General features: G+C 37.8%; 1 protein-coding gene across 2 annotated transcripts in view; it reads right to left on the reverse strand.

Moving 5' to 3' along the window:
* The window catches only part of myo5ab (myosin VAb), a 29,339-nt gene that overhangs the window by 1,526 nt on the left and 2,482 nt on the right, over positions 1 to 25,331 (reverse strand). Inside the window, exons 3-39 of one of the 2 annotated variants that reach the window (XM_079809321.1) lie at positions 23,944 to 24,115; positions 22,389 to 22,533; positions 22,142 to 22,298; positions 21,862 to 22,005; positions 20,569 to 20,650; positions 20,268 to 20,375; positions 18,762 to 18,868; positions 18,376 to 18,641; positions 18,216 to 18,297; positions 17,976 to 18,116; positions 17,758 to 17,883; positions 17,588 to 17,671; positions 17,071 to 17,205; positions 15,316 to 15,413; positions 15,152 to 15,238; positions 13,417 to 13,525; positions 12,715 to 12,926; positions 12,405 to 12,561; positions 11,702 to 11,941; positions 11,412 to 11,606; positions 9,185 to 9,278; positions 8,785 to 8,933; positions 8,539 to 8,652; positions 8,317 to 8,454; positions 8,179 to 8,235; positions 7,856 to 8,080; positions 7,362 to 7,399; positions 7,167 to 7,247; positions 6,678 to 6,876; positions 6,510 to 6,603; positions 6,120 to 6,266; positions 5,807 to 5,961; positions 5,593 to 5,679; positions 3,257 to 3,407; positions 2,899 to 3,181; positions 817 to 991; positions 652 to 732 (exon numbers count right to left, since the gene is read on the reverse strand). In XM_079809321.1, the coding sequence (XP_079665447.1) occupies positions 652 to 732; positions 817 to 991; positions 2,899 to 3,181; positions 3,257 to 3,407; positions 5,593 to 5,679; positions 5,807 to 5,961; positions 6,120 to 6,266; positions 6,510 to 6,603; positions 6,678 to 6,876; positions 7,167 to 7,247; positions 7,362 to 7,399; positions 7,856 to 8,080; positions 8,179 to 8,235; positions 8,317 to 8,454; positions 8,539 to 8,652; positions 8,785 to 8,933; positions 9,185 to 9,278; positions 11,412 to 11,606; positions 11,702 to 11,941; positions 12,405 to 12,561; positions 12,715 to 12,926; positions 13,417 to 13,525; positions 15,152 to 15,238; positions 15,316 to 15,413; positions 17,071 to 17,205; positions 17,588 to 17,671; positions 17,758 to 17,883; positions 17,976 to 18,116; positions 18,216 to 18,297; positions 18,376 to 18,641; positions 18,762 to 18,868; positions 20,268 to 20,375; positions 20,569 to 20,650; positions 21,862 to 22,005; positions 22,142 to 22,298; positions 22,389 to 22,533; positions 23,944 to 24,115 (5,115 nt within the window). Of the gene's footprint in view, positions 1 to 651; positions 733 to 816; positions 992 to 2,898; positions 3,182 to 3,256; positions 3,408 to 5,592; positions 5,680 to 5,806; positions 5,962 to 6,119; positions 6,270 to 6,509; positions 6,604 to 6,677; positions 6,877 to 7,166; positions 7,248 to 7,361; positions 7,400 to 7,855; positions 8,081 to 8,178; positions 8,236 to 8,316; positions 8,455 to 8,538; positions 8,653 to 8,784; positions 8,934 to 9,184; positions 9,279 to 11,411; positions 11,607 to 11,701; positions 11,942 to 12,404; positions 12,562 to 12,714; positions 12,927 to 13,416; positions 13,526 to 15,151; positions 15,239 to 15,315; positions 15,414 to 17,070; positions 17,206 to 17,587; positions 17,672 to 17,757; positions 17,884 to 17,975; positions 18,117 to 18,215; positions 18,298 to 18,375; positions 18,642 to 18,761; positions 18,869 to 20,267; positions 20,376 to 20,568; positions 20,651 to 21,861; positions 22,006 to 22,141; positions 22,299 to 22,388; positions 22,534 to 23,943; positions 24,116 to 25,331 lie in introns of both variants that reach the window. The other variant, XM_079809320.1, reaches the window with a different exon arrangement.

The following is a 25,331-nucleotide window of genomic DNA, read 5'->3' on the forward strand; positions in this document are numbered from 1 at the left end:
TTGTATTACAAATATAGCATATTTGTAAGGAAAATAGCTAGAATTCTCTAAATATATTTGCATTTTTGCATGATTTTGTAATGAATAGCATGAATAGTAATTCACACACTAGAACTGCACATATTATGATCTGCACATTTTCTATAGCACTTAAAAAGGTATTAAACACAACTGCCTGTTGATGAGTGTGAGGATGAGGTGTCATGTGAAGAGGAAGATGAAGGTCATAGTGACAATCCGGCAGGGAGAGAGTGAAGATGGAGATGATAACTTGATGTGATAGTTTGGTAATACTTGTGTTCCACGATGGTACATTGTTGCCTGAGAGCAACAGCTGAATTTAAATTGTTACTTTTTATTAAATATGAAATTTGTAATGCATTAATAAACTGGATAAATTTGTTTGTTCAGGTGTCTGGTTAAAGAATCTTATGTTTTCAATAAATACATTTCTTTTTTCTACATGAAAATGTCAAATGTTTAAATTTGTCTGTTGTGGTACAACTTAAAAAAAAAAAAAAAAAAACATTATGAAAAATTGTATTGCTATTGTTATAGTGTCCTATTTTAAAGCAGGAAAAACACCAAAAAATATTTTTTTCCTCATTGAAATCATATAGCGTACCATAGAAACATTGAGAAATGACTCACCTGTACAGACTTTATGAACGATATAGACACTCTCTCCTCAAACTCATTCACTGGTGTGTACAAGCTGAGGATTTTCACAATCTGTCCCAGAGAGAAACAGACAGAACATCAGAACTATACTCACACACACATCTCACACTTCATCTCACACACACACACACACACCTGTTGAGTGGTGAGAGCGGTGCACATGGTGCAGATGGCGTCTGCGTCGTCCTGGCTCTTCTTCTTGATCTGCAGAAGCTGAGCCGCCTGAATCAGAGGCTCCAGAGACTCACGAGCTCCACTGCCCTGAAGATCTTTATCCAGCAACCACTCCTCCAGCTGACACACGTTATACCTGATGTGAGGGGGGAATATACATCAAAACATTTCATTGTTTGACATTAAATATATAAATATACCAGAGAAAATGTTTTGTAATTTTAAATAAATGAGAAAAATGCAATATACAAAAAAAATATAAACTATTTGAGTGAAACTAGAAAATGAATAGAAAAACTACTAAATGATATTTCAGCACAATTGTTTAAATGAAAAAAATGTTACAAAAAATTTAAAACGTTGATGCACAAAAAACCCTTTTCATTTTGTTAGCCCAGCATGATCTAAGAATGGCTTATATATATATATATTTATTTATTTTTTTTTCAAACTTGACTAAAGGTCTAGTGGCCTCTAGTGGTTAGTACTAGGGGTGTTCGTTTCCGGGTTTTTTGAAGTCTACTCTGATTCACAACTACCACTGTAGACTGAGACTCCATTTACTCAAAACACACACACTAAATCTCGGCTATACTCTAGAGTCTAGGCTATAAAGTCACAAGAAAAAGCCTGGGACGAATATCATTTCAGAGTTTAAAAAAAACGAGAGAGAAGGTCATGTATATTATCTATAAACGGTCATCTTTTGTAATAGCACAAAAAGCTGCTTGGACAAGATCTAAAAAATAATATCTATTCTAAATACATCCAATAATGTACTCTTATTGTGTTTATTCTTGTTTTATTCCCTTCAAATTATCATTAATTTAATGATTATGAGCAGAATTTATGATGCCATGGCACACCAAATTAATATAACTGATGAAACCACAAAGTTGGCATGGAGGTACACTATATTGCCCCCTCCCTCCAAATCATTGAATTCAGGAGTTCCAATCGCTTCCATGGCCACAGACGCTTCTACAGACATTTGTGAAAGAATGGGTCGCAGGGTCCGAGTCAATAGCTACAGACCTCCAAACTTTGAATGGCCTTCAGATTAGCTCAAGAACAGTGCGTAGAGAGCTTCATGGAATGGGTTTCCATGGCCGAGCAGCTGCATCCAAGCCTTACATCACCAAGTGCAATGCAAAGCGTCGGAATGAGTGGGGTAAAGCACGCCGCCACTGGTCACTCCAGAGAACACGTCTCCACTGCTCTAGAGTCCAATCACGCTTCTCTGTCTGAAAATCTGATGGACGAGTCTGGGTTTGGTGGTTGCCAGGAGAACGGTACTTGCCTGACTGCATTGTGCCAAGTGTAAAGTTTAGTGGAGGGGGGTTATGGTGTGGGGTTGTTTTTCAGGGGTTGGGCTTGGCCCCTTAGTTCCAGTGAAAGGAACTCTTAATGCTTCAGCATACCAAGACATGTTGGACAATTTCATGCTCCCAACTTTGTGGGAACAGTCCAACATGGACCAAGCAAGGTCCATAAAGACATGGATGAGTGAGTTGCGTGGAGGAACTTGACTGTCCTGCACAGAGTCCTGACCTCAACCCGATAGAACACCTTTGGGATGAATTAGAGCGGAGACTGAGAGCCAGACCTTCTCGTCCAACATCAGTGCCTGACCTCACAAATGAGCTTCTAGAAGAATGGTCAAAAATTCCCATAAACACACTCCTAAACCATGTGGAAAGCCTTCCCAGAAGAGCTGAAGCTGTTATAGCTGCAGGGGGTGGGCCAACTCCATATTAAACCCTACGGATTAAGAATGGGATGTCATTAAAGTTCATGTGCATGTAAAGGCAGGCGTCCCAAAACTTTTGGTAATATGGTGTAATTATAATGTAACTGGATGTTATTTTATTGTAAATAAGCTACATATAGGATAAAACTATATGACTGTGACATCTCTGCGACAGTGAGCAATTTCCGACACAGAAACAAGTCGACAACGAGAGTCGATTCCTGTGCTGGAGTCGACTCTGACACTAGCGCTATTAAGAGTCGAGGAATCGACTCCCCAGCACTAGTCAGTACCTGATCTGCAGGCCTTTACTCCACGAGCACATGTCCTTGCGAAGCAGCAAGTTGTTTAGTGTGACACAGCAGATGAGGTAGAACTGCTGTTTGATGACCCGTCGGACCAGCTCGGTGTCGTTGCCGTGCTGGAGCAGCGTGTAATAGAAAACATCCAGCTGTTTCAAAATGGACTCCAGCGAGTGAGAGCTGTCCTCTGGGAAACTGGACGTGCGCTTCCTCATTCCTGTGGGCTTCACTCCCATCACTCCCTGAATGGTCTCCTGCTCCAACATGGCTGGTGCTAGGATGAGGAAAAGAGGATCAAGATGATGTATAATAAATATTGAAATCTTTTAACCAGAGCATGGAGAGTTACCGATCATGGGAAGTATAATGTTTTCTATGACCCTGATGAGCTGCTGGTAGATCTGGATGGCTAGATCGCTCAGAACCTGGCAGTACTCGGACAGGTCAAAGTTTGTCAGACAGTGTTCGTTTTGCCGAGGGGTGTTGTGCTTTGTGTAGCCCTAAATGATGTCAGGAAGAAATAAAACATCAGGTCAGCATTCAGCAGTGAATGTCAAAAGTTTGGAAACTGTACTATTTTGATTGTTTTTGAAAGAAGTCTCCTCTGCTCACCAAGGCTGCATTTATGTTATTAAAAAAATATATTGTGAAATATTATTAAAATGTAAAATAACTTTTCTATTTCAATATATTTTGTAATGCAATTTATTCCTGTGACCAAAGCTGAATTTTCAGCATCATTACTCCATTCTTCAGTGTCACACGATCATTCAGAAATCATTCTAATATGAGGATTTGCTACTCAAGAAACATTTATGATTATGATCAATGTTGAAAGCAGTTGTGTAATAATGTTTTTATGATTCTCTGATGAATATTTCAAACGAACAGTATTCATCTGAAATAGAAAGCTTTTGTAACATTGTTCTGCCGTGCAAAAGTTTTTTTTGGGGGGGGGACTTAAAGAAATTAATTAGGGCTGGTGTTCGATAATTACATTTCTGTATATGTCTAACAGGGAAGGCCACAGGTAAAAATAACGTTTATTATAATGGGTTTATTTAAAGATTGTTTTAAGTTCACTTAAATTAAAAGTCGTTTTTTTTTTTAAAGCCTAATAAATGTTGAAATTGGGAGCTTTCAGTTATACTGTAATGTAACATCATTAATGTTTCATAGAGACATTAGTATCAGTGATACTGGCCTTCATTCATAAAAAGATGCCATTACAACACATATTTAAAATGTACGGTCTTTAAATTTTCTACATTAATTTGGTGAGTAACTGAAATTATTACAATATCAAAATATTAAAAACTTGCGATTAATCACGATTAATTACAGAAAAAAAAGTGATTAATTAGTAAATTTTTTTAATCGATTCCCAGCACTAAAATTAATACATTTATTCAGCAAGGATGCATTAAATTGATCGAGTGACAGTATAGACATTTATAATGTTTCAAAAGCTTTATATTTCAGATAAATGCTGTTCTTTTGAACTTTCTATTCATTAAATAATCCTGAAAAATTGAACAACTGTTTTCAACATTGATAATAATAATAAATGTTTCTTGAGCAGCAAATCATCATATCAGAATGATTTCTGAAGGATCATGTGACTCTAAAGACTGGAGTAATGATGCTGAAAATTCAGCTTTGGTCACAGAAATAAATTGCATTTTAAAATATATTCAAATAGAAAAAAGTTATTTTAAATTGTAGAAATATTTCACAATAATACTGTTTTTGCTGTATTTTGGATCAAATAAATGCAGGCTTTGTTTTTGAAAGAAGTCTCTTCTGCTCACCATCAAAATAGTACAGTTTCCAAACTTTTGACTGCTAGTGTAGAAACTCAAAAGCACAGTTCCAAACTTTTACTCCTAATATTTGCAGCTAGTTTCTAGAAAGCTGAATGTTTTACAAAACTTTAAGCTTTGTGTATATATATTGTTTGCATTAAAAGATTTATCCTAGAAAAGTGAAAAACTAAAAATGTACAAGAAACTATGCCAACACTGTGCCACACAAAAATTGACAGCTATAGCTAATTCCAATAGAGTCTGATGTTAGCATGTTGCTACACTAATAACTCATTATAAATAAAGCACAAAAATACACACAAATACATTTGTCAGAATAAAGACTACAGTCCCAGCTAGCATTCTGCCACGGGTCTCTCAAAGATGAACAAACATTCTTTCAGTAAAATTAATGTTCGTTCAAAGTTATCTGGTCTTTAATAATGTTCTCAAAATGTTAACATTATACATCGTTCATGAAAAAAATTTTCCTGAAAGGTTTTAGTTTTTTTTTTTTTTTTTTTAAATGTTAATAGATTCAAAACATTCAAAAGTAACATTCCCATATAATGTCAGCAAAATTATAAAATGGAACATTCCCTTACTGTAAACAGGGAGCATTCAGAAATAACATTTTCATAACTTAATGGGAAAGTTAGTAAAATGTTCATGGAATACAGGATTTTTTGTTAGCTGGGATTATACCTACAATGTATATTTCCCACTAAATAACAGGGTACATTTCTTGTGAAGGTCAAACAAGATATTTATGCTGCCGCCAACTTTTAAAACAATCTTCATGCTTGTGATAATGCCTAAAATGCTTTCGTAGGTAGGAAGCACACTTGGCTATGAAACACATGCGGACAATCATGCCTACCTCTTCTCCGCTGTATTGCTTCAGACAATGTAAGAAGCGACAGGTGTTTGCCAACCAGAAGGAAATGGTCTCAAAATCTCCCCGTTTCTGTAAAGACAAGTCGGTTATTATTAAAAAGGTTCATAGTTTCTTTTATCAGATGTTTTGTTGAAAGAATCTGCACAATGTTTTTCATGTAAAAATGTTTCAGGGTCATCTCTGTGGAGTCTCTCACCTTCAGCACGTTCTTGATGGAGTTGATGGAGGAGTTCAGGAGGTTGGAGACCCGCTGGTCATCGTTGGCGTAGTCGGCGTGACGCAGACACATGAAGAGAATGTAAGCAGGCAGGCCTGGGATCAGATTCACCGCCACACCTCTGGGTTTGAGATCTGGTAGATAAATAACAAATTAAGAGTAATTTTCAGTCTTTTTCCAATAGAATACAAACAGAGTCCATTTGTTCTCTGCATTGATGAAGCAAAAGAAAAATAAATAAATACACATGTGTTTTTTTGTGTCTGTGTTGATATTCTGATGTTCAGATCACCTGTGATGAGAATCTTGAACAGTTTGTTCTCGTCTTCTCTCCTGTACTCCAGCATGCCCCGGAAATCCCTCTCTTTCCGAACGATACTGACCGCGTGACCGCTCTCACTGACCATGTGCTCTGGAGAGGACTGCTCGAAATGAACACCTGCTGCCAACACCAAAATATTCATATTTTTATATTCATATAATATTCATATAATCATCCTGGGATGCCGCTCCAACAGTAATTCATATGTAGGAAAAATGTGTCTACAAAACTAATTGCCCGCATTTAAGCACAAAAACCTTTAAGATCTGAAGTTTTAAGATAAGAAACATGTATTCAGTTAAATACATCCAATCTTGACTGTAGTATTGATATGATGTATTCGAAATGAGAAATCTTTACCCTCAGGCTCCCCAAACTTTTTCACATATATTTTCAGGTGTTTCTTTAGTTTGCGGAGCATTTTGTCCTGTTTCCCCGTCTGCTCCAAGAGGTCCTATAATTGACAGAAATCATTTAATACAGAAGAATGTTTACTAAGATTATCAATTGCTGTGAGCGCATGTGTACCATGTTTTGTTGCGTGAGGCGACTGATCTCGTGCTGCAGGCTTGCTTGAATTCGAGCGTCGTGCGGAAGCGCCAAGCTGTCCGACATCATCTGCTGCTGCTGGTCAAGCTCCGCCTTTAACCGCTGAAGCTCCGCCCTCAAACCCTCCACCTCCTTCTCGTGGGACTGTCCCTGAGTTTGCAATTGTGACGCCAGAATCCTGCAGGGAAAGATGCATCTAATATTACTCAAAAGATATATACTAAAAATCATGTTATTATTCACTAAAACAGACATTTTTACCATTTCATTTGACAAAAATAATGCGATTCCATTAATATTCAACAAAGACATTTAAATTTTCATGCAGAGTTTATACAAAATTCTTTAATGGGGTCATTTAGCCCCTTTGTTTCCTCTATCTGTGAAGCAAAAAAAGGCTTACTGGATGGCGTGTATGCTAGAGTGTATGAAAAAGAGTCTTTGTATATTAAATCTACTTTACTTCACCTGTTAGTTTCCTTCAGGCTCTCATAAGCCATCCAGAGCTCTCCATCCTCATTGAGCTCATGAAGATCCAAAGTCGGGGATCTGAGAGAGAAAGAGTCATGAGTGACTTCTATTATAAGGAAGCCTGCGTATTACAGTGTGAACATGGTGTGATGACGCTAAATACAAAATTATGAAATACAAAAACTGATTTACCTGCTTGAGTCACCTGAATCTCCTTCACTTCCTGTTTCCTGAAAAGAGAATGCATTTACCAAGCAGATTTATCAGGTTTTATCTTTTATAAGATAAATAATATAATTAATGAAATATATAAATAAAATACTTATTTTTATTCTTATATTTATTTAGAAATAATAAATTTTTTCTAAATAAAAAAAAAAGATTAATTAAATTTAATTAATAAATAGTTCTTATTATATATATATATATTATAATATATATAATATATATAATAATATAATATATATATATATATATATATATATATATATTTTTTTTTTTTTTTTTTTTTTTTTTTAATATACACATTTCAAAATAAATATAATACAAATAACTAGTATTTACTATACAATTTATTATTTTTGTTTCCCTTTTTATTTTATTTGAATGATCTCATATTATTTTGATATGGGTTTTGCAGTCAAATATTGTCAAATGGCTGAAAGAAAAAAACGTTTGCACCCTACCTTATGTTTAAATGCCTCCTGATTGACCAGCTGAGATCGCAGAATAAGCACCTCCTCCTTTCGCACCTCTAGCTCTTCATTGGTGGAGTTGAGCTGCTCAAGGACTACGTTATATGCCTGACCTCCAGGGGACGCCACCTTTGACCCCTTCCCTTTACTGAGAGACTGACGGAGATCCTGCAGATCTTTCTTCAGCTTCTTATTGTCGGACTCCAGCTCCTGACGCTGAGAGCAGATCAGAACACACACACCTATATATTTCTCTGAATGCATGAAAGACAAACCCAACAGTTTATTTGGTGAGCTAAAGTGTGTTTTTGTACCTTCAGAGCCTCATAGTCTCTCTCAGCTCCTAATACTCTCTGACAATCTTCCAGTTCCTGAAAACAGAATGATGGTTGTTTTGCTTGATTTAAACTGAGATGAAACTGGGCCATTCTGAAATCAATAACACTGTTTACTTTAGTTCGCTCCTGTTGTAGCTGCTCTTCTTTGGTGTCCATGTCACTCTGCAGGTCCATGTTCTCCTTCTCTAGCTCAGTGACTCTCCTCTGCAGCTTCAGCAGGAGGGACACATCAGTTGCCATCTGCACAGCGTCCTAAACGTACCAAACACAACCATTATATTCATGACAGAAGAAATCTAGAGAGACTCAAGAATCATATTGCCATTTGAAACGGACCTCTCTTTCCAGCGTGCTGACCTCTGACCCTGTGAGCACAGAGCTGTGGAGGCTCTCTGATTGGCTGCTGTTGTAGCCAGAGTCGGCTCGGTTATGACCAGGTTTGGACAGATCCTGTTTAGAAAGATTGGTAACACAAAATTGTTTTATAATAATGAAAATATATTTTCTTCAACTTACCAATTATATCATTATTTAATATCACCAATGTGATCTAATGTTTGTGTAAGTAACATGAAATCTTACCACAGCCGCCTCTTTTTCTGATCTCAGATCAGCGTAGCGCTCCTCCAGTTTTAGGTGTTCAGTCAGAAGGTTCTGGTAACGGAAACGTTCCTCATTCAGTTGTGCTTGCAGGTGCTCAGTGGATTCCTGATTGGGCAACTCTGGTTTTTCTGTTCAATAAAATCAGAAGGAATGGAGAAATTATTTTGTTTATTAAACCACTTTCCAGATATTGAAATCCACCTATTGTACATTGTTTACCATGAATGGTGTAAACTATTGTGTAGAGTAACTGCCATCGAGATGAATAGGAATGCTAATGGTTAATTTTCTCCACAGACATAATATTATAGTTATTAAAATACAAAAGAAACAAAGAGATGGAGCTTTCCTCTGCCAAGCCAAAACAACGTGACCTCACCTTTTATCTGCTGCTCCTGCTCCTGGATCAGTCTGTTCATCTCCTCTTTCTCACTCTTCAGCAGAGTGTTCTTCTCATTGAGATCAGCGACCATCTGCAGTATGTATACATTTTATTACAAAAAATATGACATCCTTTTCTGGCCTTTACAAGTGGTTGTCGAAATTCAGCTCTCATAAAGAACCATGGTAATATTATATTACCATATTTTTGAACATGTACCATGCTATTCATTGAAGTACCATAGTATATGAACATGATAATCATTCAGTACCGTGGTAGATCAAAGTGTCATGGTATTACCATCTGATAGAATCAGTGTATCAAAAATTAACATATTTGTGGACATGTTATATACACACACACACTGCTGTTCAAATGTTTAGGGTCAGTTAGATTTTTCATAACTTTTGAAAGTTTTTTAAGCTCATGAAGACTGCATGTGCTTGATAAAAAAAACAGTAAAAACAGTAATATTTTTAAATATTATTACAATTTAATACAACCCCAAATCAGAAAAAGTTGGGACAGTATGGAAAACGCAAAAAAAAAAAAAAAAAAAGAAGTGATTTCTAAATTTACTTTGACTTGTATTTCATTGCAGACAATATGAACAAAAAATATTTCTGGTCAACTTCATGTCATTTGTAAATATGCATCCTTTCCTGTCATTCAGACCTGCAACACATTTCAAAAAAAGTTGGGACAGTAAAGCATTTACCACTTTGTAATGTTGCCATTCCTTATCACAACACTTAAAAGACGTTTATGGACTGAAGACACCAAGTGATGAAGTGTTTCATGTGTAATTGTCCCATTCTTCCTGCAAACAAGTCTTAAGGTGGGCAACAGTACGGGGCCTTCGTTGTCGCATTTTGCGCTTCAAAATGCACCACACATTCTCTATTGGAGACAGGTCGGGACTGCAGGCAGGCCAGTCAAGTACCCGTACCCTCTTCCTCCACAGCCAGGACTTTGTAATGTGTACAGAACGTGGTTTTGCATTGTCTTGTTGAAATATGCATGGACGTCCCTGGAAAAGATGTCTTCTTGAAGGCAGCATATTATGCTCCAAAATCTCTATGTACTTTTCAGCATTAATGGTGCCTTCACAGAAGTGCAAGTTACCTTTGCCAAGGTATACCATGACAGACCCTGGCTTTTGGACTTGTTGCTGGTAACAGTCTGGATGATCCTTTTCTTCTTTGGTCCAGAGCACACGGCGTCCATTCCTCCCAAAAAATACCTGAAATACTGATTCATCTGACCACAGTACACGTTTCCACTGTGTGATGGTCCATCCCAGATGCCTCCGAGCCCAGAGAAGTCGACGGCGCTTCTGGACACTGTTAACATAGGGCTTCCTTTTGGCACAGTACAGTTTTAACTGGCATTTGTGGATGTAACTACGTATTGGGGTACTTGACAAAGGTTTGCCAAAGTAGTCTTGAGCCCATGTGGTGATATCGCTTATAGATGAATGACGATTCTTGATGCAGTGCCGCCTGAGGGATCGGAGATCACGGTTGTTCAGCTTAGGCTTGCGCCCTTGTTCTTTACGCACTGAAATTCCTCCAGATTCCTTGAATCTTTTAATTATGTTATGCACTGTTGAATGTGAAATATCCAAATCTCTTCCTATTTTTCTTTGAGGAACATTGTTTTTAAACATTTCAATAATTTTCTCACGTATTTGTTGGCAAACTGGCGAAAATTTAGAAAATCACTTCTTTTTTTTATTTGCGTTTTCCATACTGTCCCAACTTTTTCTGATTTGGGGTTGTATGTTTTCTAGTGTAATATATTTTAAAGTGTAATTCATTAATATGATGCAAAGCTGAAGACTGGGGTAATGATGCTGAGAATTCAGTGTCACATGATCCTTCAGAAATCATTTCAATATGCAGATTTATGAACATTTATGTTGAAAACAGTTATGCTGCTAAATATATTTGTCTAAACCCTGACACAAAAAGCAGCTTTTTTTTTAAACTAGAAACCCTTGTAGCATTATAAATATCAAATTTTATCAATTTAATGTGTCCTTGCTGAATAAAAGTATTGATTTCTTCTTTTTTTAAAACATTTGAACTTTATTTATTTATTTATTTATTTATTTATTTATTTTTATATTTATATAAAAAAATATTTTTTTCTTTTCTTTTTTTTTACATAATAGTATTCTAAAAGTTTAAGTTTTTTTTAAGAACAAATATCAAATTTTTACCTCCTTGTTCTTCTCCAGCTCCTGACGGACCAATTCCAGCTCCTCCTGTAATGATGTCACCAGGTCTCCGCTGTGATGGGCCTCCTCTTTCACCTCCTCAAGAGTCTTGAGCTGCACATGCAACTTCTCCATCTCCACAGCGCTGTGGCTCTCTAGTACACTTATTCGCTCGGAAAGCTCTCGGTTCTCCTTATGCTGAAGACGCATAGTAACACATTGCTTATCAAGCATGTATTCCTCATTAGATATCAGTGCAAATGTCCTGAGAATAAAACAATGGCGAAGGATACCTGCTCATCCAGTTTCCTCTGCAGCTGCATGATCTTGTTCTCCATACCGAAATTGAGCGTCTTGTAGTGCTCGACCGATCTGGCTTCGATCTTGAGTTTCTTGAGCTCTCGACGGGCCAGCATCCTTCGCACGCAACACTGCAGGTACACCACGGCACGCTTGATGCGACGGAAACGCCAGCGGGCCAGGAAGCCACGCACCCAGCGCTGGATCAGTAAAGCCTTGTGCTCAAACACCAACTGTGCAAGAAAACAAGATTAGAAATCCCCAATTCAACATGAAAAAGCATTCGCAACTCGTTTTACTTCAGTAATGTAACAATCCTGATTAAAAACAGCAAAAAACATAGGGTGAACTTGATTGAGAGACAGTACTAGAATAGTGCTGGTTATAAATACGGTCAATGGATTCCACGTCAACTTTGATATAACAAAAAATGTTAGCTCAACAGAAAACTAATTGAATTGATGTGAAACTGCCCAAATCAATCTGTGTCGAAGGAAAACCGCCCTCTCCAAGCGGGACTCGAACCCGGGTCCACCGTCATGAGAGTCAGACGCTCTAACAAGGAGGCTAAAGGATGCAACCTCCAGTTTCAGTCGCTAGAGCGTCTCTTGAGATCAGAGGAGTGAGGTTTACTCGCACAGCATCTACTAGCTAGCCTCCGTTACACTGGGCAATAAATCGTTATTGGCCTCATACCCGTTTGTGCTCCAGTCTGGCTGTATATCCACGCAGTAACCTCTGGATGAGAACCGCTGCTGCTCTCTGTCGCAGATACTGTCGTCTCGCCGCCCACATGCGCGTGTACTTCTGAAAGATCACTGCGGCCCGCGTCCTTCTCAGGTTATTGCACAGGCTAATCGAGGGCAGATTAAACACACATTGTTGGTTCAGTTTCCATCCAGCAATTGATACACAAGTGAAAGTCTTCAGTAAGAAATAAAGAGTCTTGCTTTACGCTTGACTCATTTCAGAAAATAAATCTACAAAATTAGCAAGCGTCACCCACCATCGAGCCTGGTGTCCTCTCGTGTATCTCTGCAAGGTAATGGCCGCCTGGCGAATACGCAGGTATTTCTTGCGGGCCACCCAACAGCGGATGGTTTTTTGGATCTGGATGCAGGCCGTACGGAGTTTGTCTGCCCTAAGCTTTTCCAGGTAAGCCACCTGTCCCGCCCGGAAGAAGATCTTTGTTTTTCCGAACTGGTATTTATCTTTGTTCTGTAGAGAGGGAACATAGTAACATTAGATTGTCTAAAAAAAAAAAAACCTAAGCTGGAAGGTAGATGTTCCAGCATGGTCAGAATACCTCTTTTTTAGATGGTTTTAGAGGGGGTCTGGGCACTTTTTGGGTGGGAGGGCTAGTTCACCCAAAAATGAAATTCTGTCATTTCCTCACCCTCAAGTTGTTCCAAACCTGTATGAATTTCTATAGAATTCTTACATAGTATTTTTTTCCTCCATACTATGGAAGCAAACGGTTTGGTCACACATATTCTTCAAAATATTTTCTTTTGTGTTCTCTCAGCAGAACAAAGAAATTCATAGAGGTTTGGAACAACTTAAGGGTGAGTAAATTACAGAATTTTCATTTTTGGGTGAACTATCCCTTTAAACCAGCCAAGACCATCTTAAACCACTATGCTAAAAAGGTATTGTGTAGAGAAAGAACTAAGAATACTGCTTATGTTTACAAAGACAAGTGTGATACCTGCACAAGCCGTTCTAGGATACTCTGGCAGGTCAACTTCCTGTCTGAGAGGTTATCTTTTTTTCTCATGAGAACCCGATAGCGACTGAAGAACTCCTGGTATGTCCACCTGACCAGAGGGAGTTAAAGCAGTATTAAAACACAGATTCCAGATCAGTTAAGGCATTAGAATATTTAGAGCTGGATTAGTAGAACTAATTATAATTTTTGGCCTGTTCCCACCAAGGACGATAACTAAAGATACACCGATCAGGCATAACATTATGACATTATGAGAGGTGAAGTGAATAACACTGATGATCTCTTTATCACGGCACATTTTGTCCTCAAAGTTGATGTGTTAGAAGCAGGAAAAATGGGCAAGCGTAAGGATTTGAGCGAGTTTGACCAGGGCCAGATTGTGATGGCTAGACGACTGGGTCAAAGCATCTCCAAAACTGCAGCTCTTGTGGGGTGTTCCCGGTCTGCAGTGGTCAGTATCTATCAAAAGTGCTCCCAGGAAGGAACAGTGGTGATCCGGTGACAGAAAGCGGTGTTCCCTGGTGGCTGTGGCCTGCAAAATGCAAACATTTTTTCAGGAATGGTTTGAGGAGCACGAGTTTGAGGTGTTGACTTGGCCTCCAAATTCCCCAGATCTCAATCCATTCAAGCATCTGTGGGATGTGCTGAACAAGCAAGTCCGATCCATGGAGGCCCCACCTCGCAACTTACAGGGCTTAAAGAATCTGCTGCTAACATCTTGGTGCCAGATACCACAGCACACCTTCAGGGGTCTAGTGGAGTCCATGCCTCGACGGGTCAGGGCTGTTTTGGCAGCAAAAGGGGGACCAACACAATATTAGGACAATGTTTATGCCTGATCGGTATATAGCAATAAGAGCACAGAGAAACTATATGGTCGGAATCACTTTCAGAACGATTTTAATCCAGCTGATGAACAAAAACAGCCAAGCAGAATCCATCCGGCTGTAACGAGCTCGAGCATTTAAAGCGGCAGACAAGCACACGCTTTGTCCGCTGGTGTGGATGCTAACACAGTTATCTTATTTGTTCTTGGTGTGAATGGGCCTTTAAGCGGTTTTAAACTTAAATACTATAAGGTTTTTACCGATTAACAATACGTTCTTGGATTGAATGGCCCTTTAAGCGGTTTTAAACTTAAATACTATAAGGTTTTTACCGATTAACAATTCGTTCTTGGATTGAATGGGCCTTTAAGCGGTTTTAAACTTAAATACTATAAGGTTTTTACCGATTATAAATTTTGCTATCAGTTCACCACTTTAACTCAGAAGCACCAATCTTCAAAGTTTTTAGTCACATCTGATTGGTTCCCTTGAGTTGGTCACAACCAATCAGATTCCAAGAAGAATGGACACTAGTAAGACAGTCACAGTGAGTTAGCCACAGTCACAGCCAATTTTGTTGATCCTGGAACAACATTCCTGTCCGAAAATTTAGATTAAACCCTATCTCTATCCCTACCCATAACTTATTCCTAAAGTCAGAGGGAAATGATAGATTAATAACTCTGATGTAGAAACACCTAACCCTGGTTTGTAGGCCTAACTTGACATAAACTGTAAACTTGTCCCTTAAATATGATTAGATGATTGATTGGAATGTCAACAAAGGTGTCAATTCAGGATCAACAAAGGTGTCGCTCCAGGAACACGTTGTACTTGATGAAAATCACGTTCACCCTAGTAAGACATGTCAGTCATTGAATTAGCACCTGGAAGGGAAGCCTGTGGCTGAGATACGAATGGTCTCGAGGACTCCACACGCTCTGAGCTGCTGAACAGCTCGATGGGGGTCCATTCTAGAGACAGAAAAAGAAGAAACTATAATGACCCGTATTACATAATGGTGGATTATCTCTGAACTCAGCTTACTGACATGAAGGGGGCTTTAACGTCATTTGGCTTGATGCAGCGCACGTAGTGTGGGGTGGTGGCGTTCAGCGTGTCCATGAGCAGGTGCAAAGAGTTCCGGAACTGAAAACAGGAGGAAGGAAAACATCAGAAAAACGACACTTATTTTCTATGAGGAGATTTGGGTAGATAATATCTGCTCCATTAGAGCACAACAGTGCTTTTTCAGCAGCCGTGGCTCTGGAAGTCATTTTTCCATTCATTTTCTTTATGAATGAGGAAAAGGACACAGGAACAAGACATTGTGTAGTCAACATATTTTATGAGACAATGAACTACGGCAAAACTTTTAATACTTTCAAAAGTTAGGTGTCCGTACCATTTTTTATGTTTTTGAAAGGAGACACTTTTGCTCACTAAATCTGTATTGATTTGATTAGGAATACAGTATAATATTGTACATTATTATTACAATTTATTTTATATATACAATTCTATTTGAATATATTTTAAGATGTCGTTTCAAACCCGTGGGACCTTCGTTCATATTTGGAAAACAAATTAAGATATTTTTGATGAAATCCGAGAGCTCTCTGACCCCTCCATAGGCAGCAACATCAATGCAGCTTTCCAGGCCCAGAAAGGTAGTAAAGACATTGTTAAAATAGTCCATGTGACTCCAGTGGTTCAACCTTAATAAAGCGAAAAGAATACTTTTTGTGCGCAAAACCCCCCATAAATAATGACTTTATTCAACAATCTCTTCTCTTCCACGTCAGTCTCCTATGATGTAAAGTTACAACTCTCCAAGTTGTAAAACCAGTGCAGCGCTTCCAGGTTCTACGGGCTCATTATTTGTTATTTTCGAGGGGGTTTCGTGCACAAAGAAGTATTCTCGTTGCTTCATAACATTAAGGTTGAACCACTGTGGTCATATGGACTATTTTAACAATATCTTCACTACCTTTCTGGATCTCGAAAGCTCCAATGACGTTGATGCCTTTGGGTGGTTCAGAAACCTCTTGGATTTCATCAAAAAGTTGTGTTCTGAAGATGAATGAAGGTCTTATGGGTTTGGAACAACATGAGGGCGAGTAATTAATGACTGAATTAAAATTTTTGGGTGAACTGTCCAATTAACCTCTTAAACTGAATGACATCATCAAGTATATATTTAACATTTTTAAATGTCTGTGGAGGAGCTGTGTCCTCATATGTGGTACCATTTGAAAGCTTAGAGTCTCTACTTTTTGGAGATATGCATCACTTTGGCATTTGTTTTACAAAGTAACTTATTTCCACTAAATTACTCTGGGACCATTTCCGCCTGGGACCAATAATTATTTTTTCCAGTATTGTCTGGAATCTAGTGGAAACAACCAAAACTGTCTGCAGGGAGCTAGAGCACACAGGGCCCGAGTTATACGCTTTCAAAAATGAATTTATAACCAAAAAAAAAAAAAGCAAAAAGCTCCTCTTTTTTGGGGGGTTATTACAGCTCAGGCAACATATACTTACATGTTTATCACTTTTAGCAGTGGTTTATGTAACTTCAAAGAGTTTCCTGTAAAAGGACATTAAAATTGTGTATTTAGACCACTCTATGTGGTATGGGAAGCTTTTAAATTTGGGTAGGCCAAATCCATGCGGAAATCCCCCAAAATGGTCCCAGAGCGTAAGAGGTTAATGAATCCTTACTTAATAAAAAAAAATAATAATAATTTCCTTAAAAATTAATGAATAACAGTGATGGATCTTGTCTTTGTTGGTCAACTCTAACCTGCAGTCCAACAGATTTCTTGTGCTCCCTAAAAGACTGAGTGGCCCGTCCAAACTTTGCTCGACCAGACGGTGCTGTGGTGCTCGGAGCTGCAGGCGTTTCCTCATCCTGGAAGAGCTCCACCAGCAAGGCGAACTGTGAGGAAACCAGAGAGCCTTTATAACAAACAGCGATATGCTTGAAACCTTACGGTTATCCTACTAGTGACGATTACACTCTAGATTAGTGGTTCTCAATGGCTTATTTGCATTTAACAACGTCTTCTGCTCTTAAATAACCCATTTTGGGTTGCAACCCACCAGTTGAGAACCACATATCTAGGAATTAATGGTTTTTATGAACCAAACAGCAGGTGGCGATACTTCTCCAAAGCCGTGTTAAATCATAACTGTACTTTTAAGGTCACTGAGGGAGTAGAGAATAACATTTCGCAAGCTGAAACATGCTCCTGTGGAGCACTAGAAGCTGAATTTCTGTGCCAGAAAAATGCTCAGTGAGCTATGTTGAGGTAACACACCTTGCTATCCTTCAGCACATTAATTTGTTCTTCATTGACTGTGTCTTTATTTTTCTCCAGAAATCCATCGCACTGGTATTCAACCTAAAAGAGATATAAAGAATAAATGGGATAGACTCCTAGGAATTCCTATATGACCACATAATAGCTATATATTTTCCTTCATGTACCTTGTCTGCAAAGTGCAGTATGATGAAAGCTGTGTTGGACATGCGCGGCTTCTCAAAGTGAGAGCTTTTCTTTAGGTGAGTGTTGTACAGCTTTTGCGCCCATGACTCATCTGAACCTTTTGGCATCTGGATGCATCAAATTAAGATATTTGAGAAGTTCAGCACAAAAAAAAATATAAAAAATTATATAACAATTGTGGTTTAATAATGGTTTTTACAGTGCATTCTTCATCTAAAAGATCTAGCAAGCCCATCTTGGCCTCGATCAGGTTGATGCAGGGCTGGTTGTCGTAGAAATCAATGAGCGTCCATGGTATCTGCTCCTTCATGTACTCCTCCTGCTCCAGTTTGAACACGTGCTGGAGGGGAAATGCTTTCTGTGAGTCGTGATGTGCTTGGACATGACTGATTTATTTGTTGAATGCTGGAGCAGCTGACACATGTTTGAAAATGCTGACCATGTTAAACTGCTGCTGGAGCTTCTCATTGGCGTAGTTGATGCAGAACTGCTCGAAGCTGTTCACCTCGAACGTCTCAAACCTGGGCACAACAGTTCACGAAAATGTGTAAAAACTGTATTTTTATAATCAATAAAGTATGAAGAAGCAGCTCACCCACCCATAGATGTCTAGGACGCCGATGAACGAGTGCGGTTTGGAGGAAGTGCTCAGGGCTTTGTTGACCTGGCCGACGATCCAGGAGAAGAGCTTGGCGTAAATGTGTTTCGAGAGAGCGTCACGACCGTTCACAGCCTCCAAACGGGTAACAGGCTTGTTTAGGGTTTCTGTGGCGGTCTTGAGTTTTTTATTGCACAACCAGTGAGCCATGGACTCGTACGAAACCTCAGTGAGGTCACAAAACACTGCCAGGTGGCCGTTTTCATCCTGGACACAATGCAAAGAATATAGTGTGGGATCAATGCATTTATGTTAACATTTAATAGTTTTGTTCAAAGTGACTGCAAAATGTGAATCATTTATTCTTCCGTTCTCACTGCGACTCACAGAGATGCCACAGCTAGAAGATCCTCTCTCCTTCACCTCTACATTACCCAGATGAAGAATGGCTGACAGGATTTGGAACAGACCCATTTGGTGCGCCTCAGTAATTCCTGGAATCAGCAGATACTGGCATGTTTGTGGTTGAATGACTAAACTATGAGTATGTGAAGAACCATTAAACAGACTCATATCATGAGGAATCTAACGGTCCTTGATCTTTTTAGGTAAAAGAGTTTTGTGTACTATGAAAACATAATGCAATATCCTCCCTAGTCCAAAAAGTCTTTAAAGTAAGCTGCAAAATGGCTTATTCTGTCTAAATGCATGTTTATACAAATGCCTATTGGGTCGTCAGCCCATCCATCAGCCCACAAGTAACGGTGACTTTTCAATTGCAAGCGCAGGTTAATTCTGTAAAGCCGGGAACACACCATAAGTAACCGTCAATAGTGATAGTGTAGGGGTAAGGTGTGTGGCATTAAGTTGACGCAATTCGACCTGAGGTTCGAATCCGCCTTTTGCCGAACTCGCTCTACTTCCTTTCCCCATCACATATCAGATCGAAAAGGCGTTTATTTTCAATAAAAAGGAAGAAAATATTCGAAAAGTGGAAATAAAGTGGCTAACATGTGTTGTAACCCCACTCCCCCCGCACCCGCGTGAAAGTGCCGGCTCACTTTAGCCCAGGCCCGACCAAAAATAAAATTCTGCCTACGCCACTGGGATAAACTCAAATGACTAAAAACAAATTTACATTAAAGGGTTAGTTCACCCAAAAATGAAAATTCTGTCATTAATTACTTACCCTCATGTCGTTCGACACCCGTAAGACCTCTGTTCATCTTCGAAACAGAAATGAAGATATTTTAGTTGAAATCTGATGGCTCAGAAAGGCCTCCATTGGCACAATGGCACTTTACACTCTCAAGACCCTTAAAAGGTACTAAAGACGTCGTTACAAAGTCCATCTCACTACAGTGGTTTAAAATAACTTTATGAATCGGCGAGAATAGTTTTTGTGCGCAAAAAAAACCTAAATAACGACTTACATAGTGATGACGATTTCAAAACAAGGCATCATGAAGCTTCGAAGCGTTATGAATCAGCGAGTCGAATCAGCGGTTTGAATCGGCAAATTTCAGCAGTTTGGCTCACTGATTCATTACGCTTCGAAGCTTCATGATGCCTTGTTTTGACATCGTCATCACTATGCAAGTCGTTATTTAGGGTTTTCAACTAAAATATCTTCATTTCTGTTCCAAAGATGAACGGAGGTCTTACGGGTGTCGAATGACATGAGGGTAAGTAATTAATGACAGAATTTTCATTTTTGGGTGAACTAACCCTTTAAAATGAAATAAAATAAAAGACAAATTAAATAAATGATTTAAAACATGTAATAAAAGATGTGACCCTTTTTATCATTTTGATAATAAGTTAAGACAATAAAAAAAGAGAGACAAAGGACCCTAACACCATATGGCACATGGAAAGGTAAAATATTCATACCCAGCAGTGAAAAGGCTTTCTTTGTGGCCTGCATCTCCTTCAGGTCATTCACTCCCACGATGACGGGACTTCTGCCTTGGTTAGTGTAAGGAAAGTCATCAGCGCTACCTTAAGAGAAAGACTGGTTACTGAAGAAAAGAAGTCCACCCTGAGGGGAAGTGATGAACAGATATTCTTACTACAAAATATCAGCTGTCGGTTGATGTAAAACCTACAATAACATATTTAAACCATTATAGCCCAGTCTATGATTTACTTGGCTGTTGTTTATAATCACAATCCAGAGTGGGTACCACATTACCTAACTTTAGAGGTTCAAACTCAGGTAAATGGGCGCAGGCACAGAGCTGATAGAAGATGTGATAGTTCCTCTCCTCACTCGCCTAAAATAGGAAACAGAAACTGATGGCTTTAGTGTAAATCAAGTGACATTCCCCACAAATACATCAAACTTCATATTTATTTTTATATAAAGTGCCCCTATTATGCCATTCTTAAGGTGTCCAATTGGGTTTTGCAGGTCTTCTACAGTAGGTTTACAGGTCAAAAAACACTTTAGACGTCATTTGCAGGCAGCCAATGAAGACCATAGCCTGGCATTATGCAAAATTTGTTACAAACCTACGTTGGTTCGTGCAAGACTGAAATTACTGATGACTCGTTTCAGGCAGTTCATGCATTTTTTGAATATTATCTTCCATTACTGATGACTTATGGGTCACTCAAACTCTTTAACCTCTTAACTGTCACCCCCTTTTTGAGAATAGTCATGAAAATGTACTATCCAAACTTAAAGGGCTGTAATTCAAGAATGCTTTGGAATATAGACCCAAGTTTGGTCTTGTTTTAAATAAGACTCGGTACTCGGCAGATTATTGTTCAAGTGAAAGCATTTCAAAATATGAAAGTATGAAAAAGTTATGGAAGTTTAAATTTACTGTAAATGAAAAATACTATACTAAATATTTTTTATTTTATATAAAATATATATATATATATATATAAAAAAAATGTTTTACTATAAAATCAAAGCCATATGTCTAATCAAGTTGGTTTCCAAATTTGAAGTTGATATCACAAAAATGTAAGTTCCCATGAGATTTTGTTTAGGCACTGTACAAAAAATAGCCACCCGGGTGTCACACATTCCATTGATTGTTTTTTTTTTTTAATGCATTTTCCTGTAAATTTCTGTCCAAATATCACTTCCATCACAAAACAGTCACCAAACATGGACCCTTAAGACTCAGACCTTTCCGACGATATGCGTTTTGTCAAGATTAGAAAAGACATTTTTAAAAGACATTTTGTAATATGAAACATGACACCGCCCACTAGGGGGAGGAGCCCGGTAGATGAATTTAGAGTACCGTTTCCATGGTAACACAACGTCTGATTTCAAAACGGTTTTCGCAGGATGAATTTTGAGTTCGTAAGCTTTCGAAAGATACCTAATTTATGATAATTACTAAAATATATATGATACGAAAAAAAGGCGATCAAAAAAAAGAGCGCCAGGCGTCCCGCCAGCAGGACGGTGACAGTTAAGGGGTTAAATCAGTATTTCGTAGAGATGAATAAGTACAAGACTAACCTGGAACACCACTCTAGACTTTTCCAGAAGGTACGTCCTCATGTTGGCTCCTACGATGTGGTGCTTCCTGTCAAATCCAATCTCAATGTATTTCCCGAAGCGACTACTGTTGTCGTTTCTCGTCGTCTTGGCATTTCCTATAGCCTACATACACAAAACCTTGATATGACACAAACTCGATATGACACAGTTTCTTGGAATAGATTTGTGATGTCTAGGGAGTTTTTACAGGCTCGCAAGAGCTAGCCAGTTAAAGTTAGGCATCTAACTGCTGTCACACCTCCATGATAGGACTGGACGCCAGCACTTTTTCCTCCACGCTGGCCTCAGCGGAGGATCCACTGACTGTAGCAAAGTAACGCATGGCATATTTGGCAGACACGGTCTTCCCTGCACCAGATTCTCCACTCACGATGATGGACTGGTTCTTCTCGTCTCTTACAGAAGTCGGAGAGATAGCATTGTTATTGCCTATAGACATATTCTTAGACATACTATATCTTTTGCTATAAGGTGTGTGCACATACCTGGCCATCTGTTTATAGGCCTCCTCTGATACAGCAAAGATGTGAGGGTCCATATCACCCATGTTCTGCCCACTGTAAGCATTGATGATGTCTGATCCATAGATCGGAAGACTTTCATATGGATTGATGGCAACCAGGATGATCCCTATGTTTATTTTCAAACAAATAATTAGATTTTCAGAACTTCTGGAGTTCTGGGTCAAAGGTCAGACTGAATTGTAATGCTTTTTGTGCAATTATTGCATTTTTATTTTTGCAATGGTTCACTCTTATTTTTTTTACTTTGCATACGGTATGCAAATCTAAGAACAGTCTAATCTAAGAACAGGAGTTCATAACTCAAAGTCTAATGAGCTGTGCAGTGCAGATGACACACACGCTCTGCTTGGTCATGTTTTATGGTTCATATTCACTAGTAATATCTGTTGCTCATGGGAGTTCCAAAGTCTACAGGTCATTTAAACAACAATCAGCAATATATCATATATATATATATACATTTTTTTTTTTAATTGTGACTATATATTGAAGACAATCAATACATTTTTATTAAAATATAAATGTAAAAAATGTATTACATAATACAAAAAAATTTGAATATATTTATATATGTTTTTTAATGTTTGTATATATATTTTTTTTACTATATACTGATCAAACTCTTGAGACAAAAATGAATAAATAAAATAAAATGTTACAATTTAAATTACATAAAAAAAAATCTAAAAAAAATTATATATATATATATATATATATATATATATAAAATGTATAAAAATCTAATTTACATTATTATTGTAATAAAATATTACAATTTAATTACATAAAAAATATACATATATATATTTTTAATGTAATTCAATTTTAATATTTTATTACAATAATATAGTACATTTTTATATATATATATATATATATATATATATATATATATATATATATATATATATATATATATATATATATATATATATATATATATATATATATATATATATATATATATATAAAATAAAATTTACAATATTCTATTATTGTAATAAAATATTACAATTTAAATACATAAAAAACATATACACATATATATATATATATATATTTTTTTTTTATGCAATTAAATTGTAATATTTTATTACAATAATATAAAATTGTAAATTAAATTTTTTATATATTTAGATTAGACAGACAGACAGACAGACAGACAGACAGACAGACAGACAGACAGACAGACAGACAGACAGACAGACAGACAGACAGACAGACAGACAGACAGACAGACAGACAGACAGACAGACAGACAGACAGACAGACAGACAGACAGACAGACAGATAGATAGATAGATAGATAGATAGATAGATAGATAGATAGATAGATAGATAGATAGATAGATAGATAGATAGATAGATAGATAGATAGATAGATAGATAGATAGATAGATAGATACTCTCCTGAGACATACAGATTTAAAATGGAAATGCTTTCAAAACTGAATGCCTGAGTTTAAAATATCTAGGAAGCAATGTCATGGCCAGTTGAGGCATCATTTTCTATTACCGCAGTAGGTGTAGATAAGCTTGGAGTCTGTGAATCGCACCCGGAGGTTGTGCAGCACGGCCGGTTCATGGAGGTAACTGAGAGCCGTGAGGTCGTTCTCACCAACCAGGATGTCCGGGTTACGAAGGGGAGGCAGAACGACACTCTTTGGGTCCAGCTTGTACTCGACCTCCTATGAAATGACACTAGAGTTAAGCTGAAGCTACTCAGGAGTGAGGAGAACTATAAATGCTCTTAAAGAGAATCTATTGCCTTTCCAGAGTTGTAAAGAGTACCTGCAAACCATAGCTGAGTAAAAGTACATATACCTTACAGCAAAAATGACCTCATTACAAGCTAAAAGCCTCCAAATCCAATACCACTTGAGTAATGTTAGCTCAAAATACATTAGTCCTTGCATGCCTGCGATTCAACAACTACTTGCTAATGTACTCACGTTCATGTAAAGTAACCTTGCTGAAGTTTGTGTTAGTGAAGTCAACATGCACAAGATATAGCCTTCAAAGCCCTGTAGATGGCGATATTGCTTCTTTTGTAGCAGAAATAAACTGCTGCAGAAAAAGTTAGGTGCCATGCAAAATGTAACTCATCACAAATGTATAGAGGGGTGCAGGTACGTAGACCAAAACGCAGAAGCGAGTTAGCATTTTTCCGGTTCCATTGTCCCAAAGTCAATGGGTTTTTTGACTGGGATTTTGTTTAAATGGCTGAAATAAAATCTGAAGTGAACACAAGCTCAAGACACTTTCACAATTTATTCTATGACATAAAATATATCAGTATTACCCCACTCATGATTTTTTGAAGCTGTTACGGGTCTTTAAAAAGGCGGTTGCTAACAAGTGGCTAAATGGGATTACAAAGGTTGTCGAGGAAATTAAACAGTCACGCTGAAAAGGTAAACTCAGTCCGCTTTTACAGCCTCATTATGCTCTTATAAACTAGTCTAACTCGAACATTCTGGGGAAATGTTTTTAGATGAAAACTGAAAGCGTTGTGGGAAGCTTAGTGATGGTGACGTTGAAATCGTGGGAACGTGGTGTAGTTCGTACCTTTAGCTTTTTACTTCTGGCGACTATATTTAGGCTTCAGAATTCAGAAAAGTTGTGTTCATCTGTAAAAAATAACCTTGATGGACAAAACGTGCAAGTATCAGAAACTTTTGTTGATCACAGAGCGATAATCTAAAAGCCTATGGGAAAATCCTATTGGGTTTTTAATCGAGGGAACCAGTGTGATGCTAACTGATGATTGGCCTACAAAGTGACGTCATACCTACACCACTCTATTGGAGTAAAGAGTACACATACTTATTCAAAAATGTAGTCAAGTACAGAGTAAAAATTAAACTTCCACTGTACATGCATCGCTGTGAAGGCAATTTGTTT

Source organism: Gobio gobio (assembly GCF_949357685.1).
Source record: "Gobio gobio genome assembly, chromosome: 25".
Taxonomy (NCBI): Eukaryota; Metazoa; Chordata; class Actinopteri; order Cypriniformes; family Gobionidae; genus Gobio; species Gobio gobio.